The 15444-nt window shown below is 33.8% G+C and overlaps 1 protein-coding gene across 13 annotated transcripts in view; it reads left to right on the top strand.

Annotated features, from left to right (window-relative positions):
- Positions 1 to 15444, top strand: part of ZNF148 (zinc finger protein 148) — a 142666-nt gene that overhangs the window by 40121 nt on the left and 87101 nt on the right. For 6 of the 13 annotated variants that reach the window (XM_081302141.1, XM_081302131.1, XM_081302140.1 and 3 more), the window contains one exon: positions 2234 to 2315. The exons of 1 other annotated variant lie outside the window; for it this stretch is intronic. In XM_081302141.1, the coding sequence (XP_081158267.1) occupies positions 2286 to 2315 (30 nt within the window). In that variant the 5' untranslated portion in view covers positions 2234 to 2285. Of the gene's footprint in view, positions 1 to 2233; positions 2316 to 9253; positions 9390 to 15444 lie in introns of all 13 variants that reach the window. 6 more of the 13 variants (XM_081302135.1, XM_081302130.1, XM_081302136.1 and 3 more) reach the window with 4 other exon arrangements.

Raw genomic sequence — 15444 nt, 5'->3', positions numbered from 1 at the left:
TTCCTATTTCCCCCACCCCCAAACATGGATCAGCATCCACTCATCAGAGAAAACATTCGGCTTTTGGGTTTTAGGATTGGCTTATTTCTCTTAGCATGATATTCTCTAGTTCCATCCATTTACCTGCAAATGCGATAGTTTTCATTCTTCTTTAAGGCTGAGCCATATTCCACTGTGTATATGTACCACATTCTCTTTATTCATCTGTTGAAGGGCATCTAGGTTGGTTCCATAGTTTAGCTGTTGTTAATTGAGCTTCTATAAACATTGATGTGGCTGTGTCACTGTAGTATGCTGATTTTAAGTCCTTTGGGTATAAACTGAGGAGTGGGAAAGCTGTGTCAAAGGAGTGGATCCATTTCAAGTTTTCTGAAGTATCTCTACACTGCTTTCCATAGTGGTTGCACTAACTTGCAGTCCTACCAGCAATGTATGAGTGTGCCTTTTCCCGCACATCACATCCTTGGCAGCCCTTATTATTGCTTATGTTCTTGATAATTGCCATTTTGACTGGAGTGAGGTGAAATCTTTTTTTTTTTTTTTTCAGAGAGAGAGAGAGAGAGAATTTTTTAATATTTATTTATTTATTTTTAAATTTTCGGCGGATACAACATCTTTGTTGGTATGTGGTGCTGAGGATCGAACCCGGGCCGCACGCATGCCAGGCGAGCGCGCTATGCTTGAGCCACATCCCCAGCCAGAGGTGAAATCTTAAGAGTAGTTTTGATTTGCATTTCTCTAGTTGTGAGAGATGATGGACCTTTTTCCATAAGTTTGTTGATCAGATTATTTCTTCTGTGAAGTGTCTGTTCAGTTCCTTAGCCCATTTATTGATTGGGTTATTTGTTTTTTGGTGTTAAGTGTTTTGAGTTCTTTATATATCCTGGACGATTAGTGCTCTGAAGTGTGTGTGGTAAAGATGTTCTCCCGTTCTGTAGCTTCTCTCATGATGTTATTGTTGCCTTTGCTGAGAAACAGCTTTTTAGTTTGAATCTATACCATTTATTGATTCTTGATTTTACTTCTTGTGCTTTAGGAGTCGTACAAATAAATTTGAACTAGTTACAGTGTCATGTATGTGTAGCTCCAGCTGTTTATGAGGCTGAAGCATGAGGATTGCTTGAGTACAGGAGTTCTAGGTTAGCCCCTTAACAGTGTGATGATCCTGTCTTAACAAAGAAACAAATATAATTGAGATTAATGGTATGTGTTTTTTTTTTATAATATGCTACAAAACTTTGAGGAAGTCAATTAAGAGCCTAGCTTATTTTAAAATAGACTTTTTTTGGGTAAGTAGTGTAACAACTAAACTTCTGTCTGGCTAACAAGTAGAAATGCTAAGTTACAGAAAGACTGGTAGTCCCTTAATTAAAAATTATATAAACATAACTTTGAGTTAATAGATTATTTTCTAGAGATTTTAAATTTCTCTTGTTTTGCTTTTACATTTATGGCTTTTATTTTATATTATTTAATTTGGAAGATATATTTTTGAGCCCTAAAATTGTGTTAGAGCTGTTACATAAAATGCTTTATTGTTTCTGATAAAATGTTTCATCTGTCCTATTCTTTGTTTCTGATAATTTTGCTTTAAATTTTCATTACTTTTATTTCATATAGCTGGAAAAAAATACCCCAGTTATGTGAAGATAACTTTGTGGTCCGGTATCAATGCAGTACCATCAAAGAGCATTAATTTTCTCTATTAGTCTCCACAAAAGGTTGATGACACCATTGCCATTTAAAAAACATCAGATCAACATAGCATTATGAATACCTTTTGCCTTAAAATTTTCAATGCTTATTAATTGTGTTACTTTATGAAACTACATTCTTAATAAAGAACTGAGAGAAATGTTACTGTCTGATTGTATCAATAAAGTAATAGTATTTGAATAATGGAGAGTATCAGCAATGCTTTTAATGAAACACATTTCTGCTTTTTCTGTTTTAGGATGATTCAGTTATCATCCCAACTTTAAAGAAATCTTACTGCTTAACTAGAAATTATGTTTGAAAAAGTCCAATTTTGTTTGAGTCATTTTTTTATGGTAGTTATTTAGCACTGATGAGCCAAGCAGTATTAGTTGCTGCTAATTATGTTTAATCCAACAGTATCTACTATGGATTATGTTAGATTTTTCACATTTAGCTATAACATTTTATCCTAATTTTAAGACTATTTCCAATTCTGATTATTTGGGGGATAACCTGTATTTTTGTACTTTTATAGGATAGAGGGGAGCAATCAGCAGCTTGGAAATTCAGTCAAGTGATCTGGCGGGATGGGCATTTGCCTGGCATATTTTATAGAGGTAATCAGCATTGTTTTACTCAATCTTTAGTTTTTAGTTTATGTTAAGATACTCATGGCCTTGGACATGAATACACATGCTCAAAACTGTTGGGCAGTACTTTGCTTTTACTGGAGAATCCCTTTTCCTTTTATTCTCGTTTATATGTAACACAAATGTTAGGTACAAATCACACAATATCATTATTTGTACATGTGAATATCTGTATGCTGAAAATAATTGTTACTGTTTTTTTAAATATATATTTTTAGTTGTAGTTGGACACAATACCTTTGTTTCTGTTTATTTATTTTTATGTGGTGCTGAGGATCGAACCCAGGGCCTTGCACGCGCTAGGTGAGTGCTCTACCGCTGAGCCACAGCCCCAGCCTGTTACTGTTATTATTATGTTTTAAATATTTTTTAGTTGTTGATGGACCTTTATTATTTATTTATTTATTTATATGTGGTACTGAGGATCAAACCCAGTGCCTCACACATGCTAGGCAAGCTCTCTACCAGTGAGCCACAACTCCATACCCGTGTTACTGGTTTTGTAAGATGAAGTCATTATTTTTTTTTCCTGTTAATTATATATTATATGCTTTTTTTTTTTTTTTTTAAATAAACAGGCAGACAGATACCCTTTCCTTTCTTGTTGGCCTGTGTTGGTACAGCTAGTAAATTTGTGCTTTTATCTTTCAAACAACATTAAAGAAAATTAAATATTTAACTGTTTTCAAGATATTTCAGAGATACATTCTCATGTCATTTATTAATGATCATAAAAATTTTAAAAAGTGTTTATGAATTTGAAAATGTGTTTTGAAAATTCTTTTAATACTTGAGGATTGAAAATTTTAGTAGTTTACTGGCCACATTTTAGGATTTCCTTCTTTTTTTCATATCTTTTGATAATTGTCATGTTTGTCACTTTTCATTCCTTTAGCCAGGTTTATTATAAGATGAATGCACACTTAAGCAGTAGAGAATATCATGTCATAAAAAAAGGTTCTTCCATTTTCTCATTCATTATTATTCATTATCAGCATTGTATATTCTTTCAAACATTTTCTGTACATACACAAGCCTTTATTTTTGTATCTTGTATTTGCATTTTCTTTAGATAAATATTGTGCATACTTTCGGCAACATGCATTTTTTTGTGGGATTAGGCAAAAGTCTTCTGTATCTTTGCATATCATTCCTTCTCATTTCATTCTGTGTGGTATTCTAGTATTTGGATATGTCATAATTATTTTAACTAACCACCTGTTTATGGATATTTAGGTTGTTAGCGTTTTTCTGATAATATAAATGGTCATAAAATGAATATACGAAGGTGGGTTTACCTTTGTAGGTATTTTAAAATGTATGTGTAGTTTAAATTCCTAAGGAAAAAATAGTTGAGCAACAGAGCTTCTACATTTGAGAATTTGCTAGACAGTTTGCCTAACCATAAAAGAATGAATGCCCAATATCAGTACTTTCAATACAGTGGGAATCCATTAATCTCTTTGATAACAGCAGCTAGTGTCAGACATTTTTTCATATGTCAATTTTTGCTTTTTTTCCCCCATTGTTACTGGCCATTTGTTTATTTATGGGTTTCTGTATATATGTGTATTTAGGGAAATAATGTCTGTATCATTTGTTAGGCAAATATTTTTGCTTATCTTTTGATTTTTGTTTTGTTTTCACCCTACAGAAGTTCTGATACAATATGGTGTTCTTCATCTTGATGGTTGGGGTAGGGTAGAGTAGGGCTCTGTGTTAGTTGTTGAAGGTTTTCATATTTTAGTATAGGACTCATTTTTCCATCCATATTATAACATCTTTGAATGACACAGATCCCTCACATGTCATAATGTGGCATTCTTTTTTTTTCTCTTAGTGATACATAAAATGCGTGTGTGTCTTAATACTGGCAGTTTTAGATTTAGTGAACAATGGTACTTGAAAAAAAATTGAACAATAAATTTACAAAAATGTAGAAGACATATGAATCACTCATTAAATGGAGTGAGGATAAATGGTTAACCATCTGTAATAAAGTGGAGCTGAGTCTCTACAATCTATAGAGGCAGATTTTAAACAAGTCATAATATTTTTTATTTTAATTCTGTTATGATTGGAGAACATGCTTTGTATGGCTTTTATTTATTTATTTTTTTTTGTGCTGGATATTCAACCCAGGGCCTTGTGAATTCGAGGCAAGCACTCTTCCAACTGAGCTATATCCCTAGCCCTGTATGGCTTTTAATTTTAAAATTAATATCAGGATATTAATTTTAAATTTGTTTTATAACCATAAATTTTATATAAAATTTTACATTTGATTTATAATTATTATAAATTTATAAATAATTTATAATTTGAAGTATATATTTCTTTTATAAAATTAGAATATATAATCTGAATTTATAATTATAAATCATTCATTTATAATGAGTAACATTTAAATTTATTGAGGCTTGTCTTCTGTCTTCATGTATGGACTGTGCTGAAGAATGTTCCATGTATATTGGGAATAATGTATATTCTACTATTGGTAGAGTTTTCTTTATATGCCAAGTAGGTAGTTCTGTATCTTTGCTTATTTTATGTTTTTAAATTATTTTTGGGCTCTGCTTTTTGGTACATATATAATTATTACATCTTTTCTCTTTCTTTTTCTTTTTTTTTTTTTGGTGTTGGTACTGGGGATCGAACCCAGGGCCTCACGCATGACAAGGAAGCACTCTGACACTGAGCCATATCTCCGGCCCTGTATCTTCTTGATTTACTGACTCTTTTTCTTTAAATCTGTTTTATATTTTGCAGTGCTGGTGATTGAACCTATGTGTGCTAGGCAAGCACCCTACCACTGAGCCTCATCAGTAGTCCTCCTAAAGTCTTTTTATCTGGTATTACCATTCCAGCTAACATATTGTTATGGATTCTGAATTTTTTTAAAAATACTTTTTTTTTTTTTTAGTTGTACTTGGACATAATATTTTTATTTCACTTATTTATTTTTATGTGGTGCTGTAGATTGATCCCAGGGTCTCCTACATGGGAGGTGAGCGCTCTACAGCTGAGCCACAACCCCAGCCCTGATTCTGAATCTTTTTAAATTTCAATGTAAAAAAGTGTTGCCTGTTGACAGCATTATAATTGGATTTTTTTCCCTTTTTTTCTATAATCTGATAGTCTTTGATCTTGCATAGGATTTTTTAGATCATTCACTTGTTACTTATGGATTTCATTGGAATTACATTTTTCATTTTACTGTTCTTTTATATATGTTTACTGTGCTTTGTTCCTATGTCTACTGCCTTTTGTGTTACATACTTTTTAGTGTGCCATTTGAATAACTTCATTGACTTTTTTTTTTAATATTTATTTTTTAGTTGTAATTGGACGCAATACCTTCATTTTATTTATTTATTTCTTTAAGGTCCGAACCCAGGGCCTCGCACATGTGAGGTGAGTGCTCTGCTGCTGAGCCACAACCCTAGCCCCCATTGACTTTTTACTATACATTTAAAAAGGTTTTTTCCCCCCCAGTGGTTACCATTGGCATTACGTTACACATTTATCAGTCTGCTTAATATCATTAAAATATAGGAACTTTGTCCATTATAGGTGATTTTTCTTTTCTATTTTGTCACTGTTATATATCTATGTTTTGTAAATTCAGCAGTTCACTGTTACAATCATTGCTTTATACCTCCTTAGATCTTTAAAAGAGGTAAGTTTTTGGTTTTTTAGATAAGCCCATGTGTTTGGCCATTTCTGGTGTTCTTCATTGCTTCTTTTGTATTTGAGTCTAGTGTCTTTCCTTTCAGCTTCCTGGACTTCCTTTATTTAATATTTCGTGTAAGTCAAGTCTGCTAGCAAAAAATTCTCAGTCTTTGTTTATCAGGGAGTATTGTCATTTTTGAAGAATAGTCTTGGTGTTTTCTTCTTTGTTGACACCCTTTTGCTTTCAGCTCTTTGCGTGTGTGATTCACTGCCTTCTAGCCTCTGTTGTTTCTGATTGGAAGTTAGCCATTCACCTATTGATGATTTTGAGCACATGCTGGGTCATTTTCTCTTCTGCTTTCGAGATTTTCTCCCTTGTATTTGCCTTTAATAGTTTGACCATGATGTATCTAGGAATAGGTCTCTTTGTATTTATTCTACTTGAAGTTGATTGGGCTTCTTGGATCTATAGATTTATTTTCCTAAAGAGAGGAGAAAAGAAGTCAGCTCTGGAAATTTTTTGTCCTGTGTTTTAGCTATTTATTATTTATTATCTATCTATCTATCTATCTATTTTTTACTCTCTTTCTTCCTCCTGATACTCCAGAAATGTTGGTAAGCTGGATGTTCCACATGTCTCTGAAGCTGTTTATTTTTCTTTAACTATTTTTTTCTCTCGATATTTAATTGGATAATTTCTATTAATGTGCCTTTAGATCACTAATTTTCTTCTGTTATTTCGAATCAGCTGATGAGACCTTCTGTGTTTCTGTTTCTGGGTTTTTTTTTTTTTTTTTGGTACTGGAGACTGAACCCAGGGGCACTTAGCCACTGAGTTACATACCCAGCGCTTTTTATTTTTTATTTTGAGAGGGTCTTGCTAAGATACTTAAGTTGCTGAGGCTGGCCTCAGACTTGTGAACCTCTTGCTTCAGCCTCCCAAGTCTCTGGGAATACAGACATGTATCACAATGCCCAGCCCTTCTGATAAGGTTTTTAAAAGATTTTAGTTATTATACTTTTTAACTTCAGAATTAGAGTTCTTTTATGTAATTTCTGTGCTTTTATTGAAAATCTTAACAGTTGATAATTTTCATAATTAAAAAAGTTAGAAAATGGGTTCCTTCATTTTTATACACACACACACACACACACACACTTACACACACTTAATTGTAGTTGGACATAATCTCTTTATTTATTTTTATGTGGTGCTGAGGATCGAATGCAGCACCTCACACATGCTAGGCAAGTACTCTACCCTGAGCCACAACCCCAGCCCTGGGTTCCTTCATTTATGTTAACACATCTGAAATAGATGTCTTGAAATCTTGGTTAAGCCAACATATATGAGACTCTAAAAAATGTTTGTATTGACTGGTATTTTTCATGAATATGGGTCATATATTTTTTATGTATCTTGTAATTGTTAAAAATGGCATTTTACTTAACATTGTAGCAATTCTGGGTTGTGATTACTTACTCCCTGCCACTCAAGGTTTCTGTTGTTACTGTTGTTTTCATTATGGTTTTGTATAATACAATTCTGTTGTTGAAACAAAGCAACAAATTTTATTGTTGACAGAAGTTTTATTTGGAAAAATAAATAAGCATGAATATGCAGGAAAACTCAAATTGAAGGATACTGAGATAGATAGCTCTATCAGAAATGGAACTTTTAAAAATATGTCAATAACAAAATATTTTTTAAATGAATTAATATAATACTTCTTCAAGCTCATAGATGAAATTATTACTGGATTTGCTCTATGTGTAGGAAAGACTGTTCTTTGTGTCCTTGTAAACCGATAAAAAAATTTTAGGAGCTTTCATTTATCTCCAAGCTTCCTATGAAGGAGCGTTTACAAACTTTTTTTTAGAACACTGGGGATGGAACCCACAGGCACTTTACCACTGAGCTACTTTCCCCCAACCTCTTTATTTATTTATTCTTTTAAAATTTATTTTACATTTATGTGGTGCTGAGGTTTGAACCCAGGGCCTCATGCATGCTAAGGGAGCACTCTACCACTGAGCCACAATCCCAGCCCCTCCTCCAACCTCTTTAATTTTGAGATAGGGTCTTCATAAATTGCCAAACCTGCCTTTGAACTCAGTGGTCTTCCTTAAGCCTCTGTTTAAGCTGAGATTATATATATGTGCCACCACACTGGCACAAACAATTTTTTTAAATTGAGTTTTTAGTTGGACACAATACCTTTATTTTACTTATTTATTTTTATGTGGTGCTGAGGATTGAACCCAGGGCCTCGTATGTGCTAGGCGAGCGCTCTACTGCTGAGCCACAACCCCAGCTCCCCCACAAACTATTTTTGATAGGTAAGAATCTAATATATGTATATTTTAATGTTGTAGATGGACAGCATGCTTTTATTTTATTTGTTTATTTTTATGCGGTGCTGAGGAACGAACCCAGTGCCTCACATGTGCTAGCAAGTGCTCTGCCACTGAGGTACAGCCCCAGCCCCAGCCCCAGTCCCAGCCCCAGCCCCAAGAATCTTTATATATATATATTTTAAGAATCTAATATTTTTAAGGAACTTTAGGGTAGGAAATTCCATAAAATCTTTAGTCTGGTGCTATGCTCAGAAATGCTGTCAGGAAGTTTTCTTAGGCACTGCCTGGGCTTTTTTTGCTTTTTGTTTTTGGATATACTCCACATTTTCTATATGATTCTTTCTGTCAGCTTTTCCTGCCCAAGATGACCTTGTTCACCAAGTTTTTTATCTAGGTATTTAACATGATTGTAGAACTGTAATAGTTTCTGAGTACACATGTGTTTGGTATGTTATTGGTTGTGTGTGTTATTTCTAAGGCCTGCCATTTTGTTTGCTTTTCTCTTTATAGACTTTACAAAGCAGGTAAGAATGGTGTTTTTGAGTGGTTGCTTTCTTTGTTTTTCTTTTCTAACCTTTTAGGTCTTCTGCATTTCCTTCAATATCTTATATCGCTAATGTAGACTACAGATCTAAGCAAATTATTCTTTATAAGACCAGGGTTAATCCTCAGTTCCTAACTACCAGTATCATATTTTGTTTCATATGTTAAAAACCAGCCAGTACATTGGTCATTCAGATGTGCCTTACTAGATTTTCTAAAAGTGGTCATTTCTAAATTTATACCAGGTTGCACATAACTGTATTTGTATAGCTTTTTTTTCCCTCCATAAGTAATATGATTTGTTTGTTGTGTATGTGTATGTTTTATTGTAGGAATTGGATGGCATAAGTGATTAAGGTGGTATTCAGGGTTTCTGAAGCCTGTGAAAGATAGAGACTCAACCATGATTTCTTTTTCAACTCTACAGCATTCTCTTCCTTGAAGTCTTCATTTTTACCCTAGTCTCAGGTAACTTTAATACTTATTTTTCATAATCTTGAATTAGTAAAATTTTTTCAAATGTGAAACCTTGCTGTTAAAATTTCATGTTGTGTTTACATAATAGTTTTTTTCTATTTTGATTTTTATATCTAAAGAAGCTTTTTTCTTGATTTAATTTTTTCATGAGAAGACATTGATTTTAAGACAAAATCCGTGAATAATGATATCATTTTAGATTAAGTTTTAGTTTAACACGGAAAAATGTGTGTAGCTTATCATGTAATCACAAGTGAAATTGAAGTTAGAAATTGTTTTCTTGTTTAACCTTCTTCCTTAACAGTGGATTGCATTTCTTTACCTTCGTATTCCAAACACACATCATCCATATTACATTTTCTAGAATTTCCAGGGAAACTCTATTTTCCTCCATAGAGAAACCTGACTTAGTAACCTAATTTAATTTTGCTGTATAATTTTTGAAATATGATAAAACACACTAACAGTTGTACATGTGTACATATTGTATGTTTGCCTATGTTCGTATAAGGAAGCAATCTTGTAGATAATTCAGAAAGGACATTCTCCTTTCCTTTAATGGGAATTGTATATATATCACTTTCACCCTTATCCCATTTGCTGTAACTTTGTCACATAACCACAACCAGCTACAAGTGAGGCAGGGCAATGAGTCTTACTTAGGCAGGCATGTGTCTCCCATAATTTTTATTATTTGATAAGAAGGAGAGAACAGATTCTGGAGGAACAGCCAGCTATCTGTCACACTAGGGTTTGTGTCAGTTAACATTTTTTCTGTTCTGGAGTGTATCTTTGTTACTATATAGCACATATTTAAAAAATAACCATTAGATGTTTAATGTTTGTTTATAGTATATAGTGAAATTTTTTTTAAGAAGTACTTTTTTATTCCTTTTACTTACAAAACTGTAGAAAATTTTCTGATAAAGTCAGTATTTTGATTGTTAATGTTTTAATTTTTGAGATTGGCAATGAATATAATATCTAGAATCGACAATATAGGTTTCTATTTTGCTTGTATTTTTTTTTTTCGCCCTATCCCCTTCTGATAAATTACAGATATATCTTTGCCAGGTGTAATGGTATATGCCTGTAATCCTAGCAACTCAGGAGGTTGAAGCAGATGAATTGCTAGTTTGAGGCCTGTCGCAATCTCAGTGAGATCCAGTCTCAAAACAAAAAAAGGACTGAGAGTGTAACTTAGTGGTGGAGTGCTGATGGGTTCAATTCCCAACACCACAGAAAGAAAAATAAATACACACACACGCAAACAAATACACACAGATATTTCTTAAACAGTTTGAGTTGGCATAAATATGGTTTCAAGTTTCAAAGTATCACTATTTTGTTAAGTGTTTTAGAAGATTTTGGTGGTAAATAGTAGGAATGCATTAGATTCTGTTTTTTTTTTTTTTTGAGGGGCATAAGTATTATGTAGACAAGCATTAACTTTGGCTTAAATAATTATAAATTATTTTTCTATGGTTAAAAAATGGTTACTTTTTAGGGGCTGGAGCTGTGGCTTAGTGGGGGAGCACTTGCCTAGCATGTATGAGGCACTGGGTTTGATTTTCAGCACTCCATATAGATGGATGAATAAAATAAAGGTTAAAAAAAAATCAGGATAAGTTAAAAAAAAGTTTACTTTTTAAATTGCATATAGCACATTCTGACTAATAATTTTTAAGTATTAAATTAGATGTTTATTATTTAAATGTTTTATTGTTGCTAGTACTGATTTGAAATAACTTTTTGTCCAGTTTTCATTATTGTAAATGATGCTATTAGGAAATTTAAAAATAGCCCATTAAAAATCAACAGTGCTGGGCATGGTGGTGCATGCCTGTAATCCTAGTGGCTCAGGAGGCTGGGGCAGGAGGATCACGAGTTCAAAGCCAGCCTTAGCACTGGCAAGGTGCTAAGCAACTCAGTGAGACCCTGTCTCTAAATAAAATACAAAATAGGGGTGGGGATGTGGCTGAGTGGTTGAGTGCCCCTGAGTTCAATCCCTAGTACCAAAAAAATTAAAAAATCAATATAGTCGAAGCTGGGGTTGTAGCTCAGTGGTATAGCACTTGCCTAGCATGTGTGAGGCACACCATATATAAACAAACAAATATATATAAATAAATGTTTAAAAAAGGTTAAAAAAAAGACATTTCTTAGAAAAAAATGAATATAGTTTACAATATAGGTTTTGTAAGATACAAAATGATAGTTACATAAAGGTATATCTGAGGAGTTCTCTGAATATAGAATGTACCTACACAATAAATATTGTTTTTAAATGAGATAAGCAGTTTTTGCTAAATCATTATTTTGTGTTTATGTACACATACATATATACATAGTTTTTGCTAAATTATTATATGTATATATGTGTGTGTGTGTGTGTGTGTGTGTGTGTGTGTGTGTTGGGGGATAACTGATAATTGAACCTAGGAATGTTCTACCACTAAACTATATCCCCAGATTTTTTTTTTTTTTTTTTAAATTTGGAGACAGGGTCTCACAAAGTTGCCCAGACTGGCCTTGAACTTAGGATCCTTCTGCTTCAGCCTCCTGAGTCAGTGGAATTATAGGCATGTGCCACTATGCCCAGTTTATAATTATATTCTGAAGGATGAGGAAAAATAGAAAACTTCTTAGGAATGACAAAATATTTAAGTTTCTTATATTGACCACTGATTTATTCATCTTACCAAATTATCTTAAAGCTGATATTTATATTTTATATTTCTTTTTTAATTGGGGTATTTGTGTGTGCTGGGGTTGAACCCAGGGCCTTGCACATGCTACATCCTCAGTCTTGATATATATTCATTTTTTTTTTTTTTTTTAGAGAGAGAGAGTGAGAGAGAGAGATAATTTTAATATTTATTTTCTAGTTTTTCGGTGGACACAACATCTTTGTATGTGGTGCTGAAGATCGAGCCCGGGCCGCACACATGCCAGGCTAGCGCGCTACCGCTTGAGCCACATCCCCAGCCCTTGATATTTGTATTTTTAATGCTGTCATTTTAAAAATATAATTTCTTCCTGAGTCATGCAAAGGTTAGAAATTGATGTTACTGGCATGTTAACTGGATGTTAGAAATTAATGTAACTGGCATCCTCTATACAAAAGAGGTTTGCTGAAAATAATTTGGATCAGAAGTAATTTGTAGGATTTAGAAGTAATTTGTTCTCTGTTATTTGTTTTCAGAACAAATTCCTTTAAGTGCCTCTCCTGCCGAAAGTGAAGTTTCTTTTTAGGTGTAATCAGTTCTGGTATAAGGGTGGGGTGTTGTTGAATTTGGGAGAATATTTTATTTGAAAATTATTCTTAGAAAATGCAGTGATTTTTAGTTTCCTAACCTTGATCATTATACTGTTTTTACTCGTAGTATATAATTAAAGTTTCACATTATTTAGTTACAGTTGATGGAAAATATTAATGCCAAACTCAATAAATAAAGCAGAAATGCAGGATATTAAATGAGAAATATTTCTTTCTTTCATGCTTGAATGCAGATTAATTAAAGGTGGTAAGTGGCATGTAGATAGTCTTGTGTATGATCTGAAGGGGGATAAGGATTTTAGAGGGTTGTGGCACAGGCCTTCAAATCTGTTTTCATTTAAAAACAAACAGCCATCCTTTCTTTGGTCTTTGGTTTATTCACCATATTTAGGATTTAAAAAAATTTCTAATTGGAAATGGAAAATTAAGAGAGAGATTTTTCTGGTAATTGAAGAAAGAATGGAGGAAAGAAGTTAATTTAAGAGGGTGTATGTCAACTTGTGGGAAAAAAAAAAAGGACTGGCTAAAGGGAAATCCTCTAAAGTGTGAATAGTAGATGAAGTTGGAAAGTAGAGAATATGCAAAGAGTCCAGTCCACTTTAAGAAGAAATAAGGATTCTGCATCAGAAAGTTCTTTGTGCCTCCCTTTAAAATCATAATAATTATTACCTTCCCCCCTCATAACTCTTAGGTTATTTCAGCCAAAATTCTCATGCTTCACTGCACATTCAGAAATTCAAATACAAGAAAGGTCCCATGCTCAAAACTTAACACACGCTACTTCTCTAGTTTAGTATTTTCAGGGAGGCTTAGCAAAGTGTAAAGAAAGGAAACAGATATAGTTGGTCCATATTAATGAGTGAATGAAGGGTCAGGAAACTTTGGTAGTACTTAAATACCTCTGTTCCCATACTTTGCTCTTTTCAGACAGAGGGGTGGTTGGTTATAGGGGAGAATAAATCTTGGAAGTGGGGGAAGGATGCAAAGTGAAGGAGTTTGCTGAAGGAAGATTAAGGAGAACTTGATTCCAGCTTGGCTCCTTTCTTTCTCCTCTCCTTGATTCTAGTTTTCAGCATTGTCACCTCTGGGTAACTTGAACACAGGAGGTAGGATTACAGTCCCACCATTAGCTAAATGAGCCCAAGGACATCACTGTCCATCTTGTCTTGGTTCTTTTTCTTTTCTTTTTTTTTTTTTTTTTTTTTTGTTTTGGTATCAGGGTTTGAACCCAGGGGCACTTAACCCCTGAGTCACATTCCTAGCCACCACCCCCCCCCCTCCTTTTAAAAATATTTTATTTTGAGACAGGGTCTCTCTGAGTTGCTTAGGGCCTTCTAAGTTGCCGACACTGACTTTGGACTCTGAATCTTTCTGCCTCAGCTTCCCACATTGCTGGGATGATAGGTGTGTGCACCATGCCTGGCTCTGTCTTGGTTTTTAACAGCTCTGCCATTTTGTATCCTGTGCGTCAGTTCCCAAGGTTCATCCAGTTATAAAGTAGTCTTCACAGAATACTCAGAGTGGATTATTATTCCACCTATTTTCTTTTTCCCTAGTTAGACAGAAATTCATGGGAACTTATTGTTTAGTATTATGTTTTTCGCTTACAGAATAGTCTTTTATGTGACAGAGATGACTTAAGGGAAGCAGTATTTCTTTTCTTTTCCTGTGTAACATTCCTAACCTTTGAATTTCCATAGGCACATTTGGGTCAAAAATTAGTTGGCTTTTTCAGGGGTAAACAGGGAGAGACATTTAACTATTCACATATTAATGTGAATTGATTACATCTGTTTTTCTTTTCGTTTTTCTTTACGCTTTGCTGAGCCTCCCTGAAAATTACTAAATTACAGAAGGGAAATAACACGTGTTAAGTCTTCAGCATGGGACCCTTTGTTGTATTTGGATTTCTGAACATGCGGTGAGGCGTGACTAAGAGTTATTAGGGGTGGTGATGAAACTATTATGGTTTAAAAGGGAGGTGCAAGGACAATACATAAATGTACTTTTCCTACTTTATCATTTTTTGTATCATAGGTTTGTACTCTTTCCTTTCTTCATAGGCTTTTGGAAGTTTCCTTTCTTTGTATGTGGTCCTTATTTCATTTCCTGTCCTGTTTACTATCCTGTTTACAGAGACAAATCGAGGTGTGCAATACCTCAATTTGCTTCATTTTGTCTTAAAACACATTTTTTTTCTTTTTTTTTATTGGTTGTTCAAAACATTACATAGTTCTTGATATATCATATTTCACACTTTGATTCACGTGGGTTATGAACTCCCATTTTTACCCTGTATACAGATTGCAGAGTCACATCAGTTACACTTCCACTGATTTACATATTAACATACTCATGTCTGTTGTATTCTGCTGCCTTTCCTATCCTCTACTATCCCCCCTCCCCTCCCCTCCCCTCTTCTCTCTCTACCCCCTCTACTGTAATTCATTTCTCCCCCTTGTATTATTTTTCCCTTTCCCCTCACTTCCTCTTGTATGTAATTTTGTATAACCCTAAGGGTCTCCTTCCATTTCCAAGCAATTTCCCTTCTCTCTCCCTGTCCCTCCCACCTCTCATCCCTGTTTAATGTTAGTCATCTTCTCATGCTCTTCTTCCCTACTCTGTTCTTAGTTACTCTCCTTATATCAAAGAAGACATTTGGCATTTGTTTTTTAGGGATTGGCTAGCTTCACTTAGCATAATCTGCTCTAATGCCATCCATTTCCCTCCAAATTCTATAATTCTGTCATTTTTTAATGCAGAGTA

This window comes from Spermophilus citellus (genome assembly GCF_964194105.1).
Source record: "Spermophilus citellus genome assembly, chromosome: 7".
Classification (NCBI taxonomy): Eukaryota; Metazoa; Chordata; class Mammalia; order Rodentia; family Sciuridae; genus Spermophilus; species Spermophilus citellus.
Note: the sequence above shows the minus strand (reverse complement) of the source record. Positions and strands in the feature narration are given on the sequence as shown.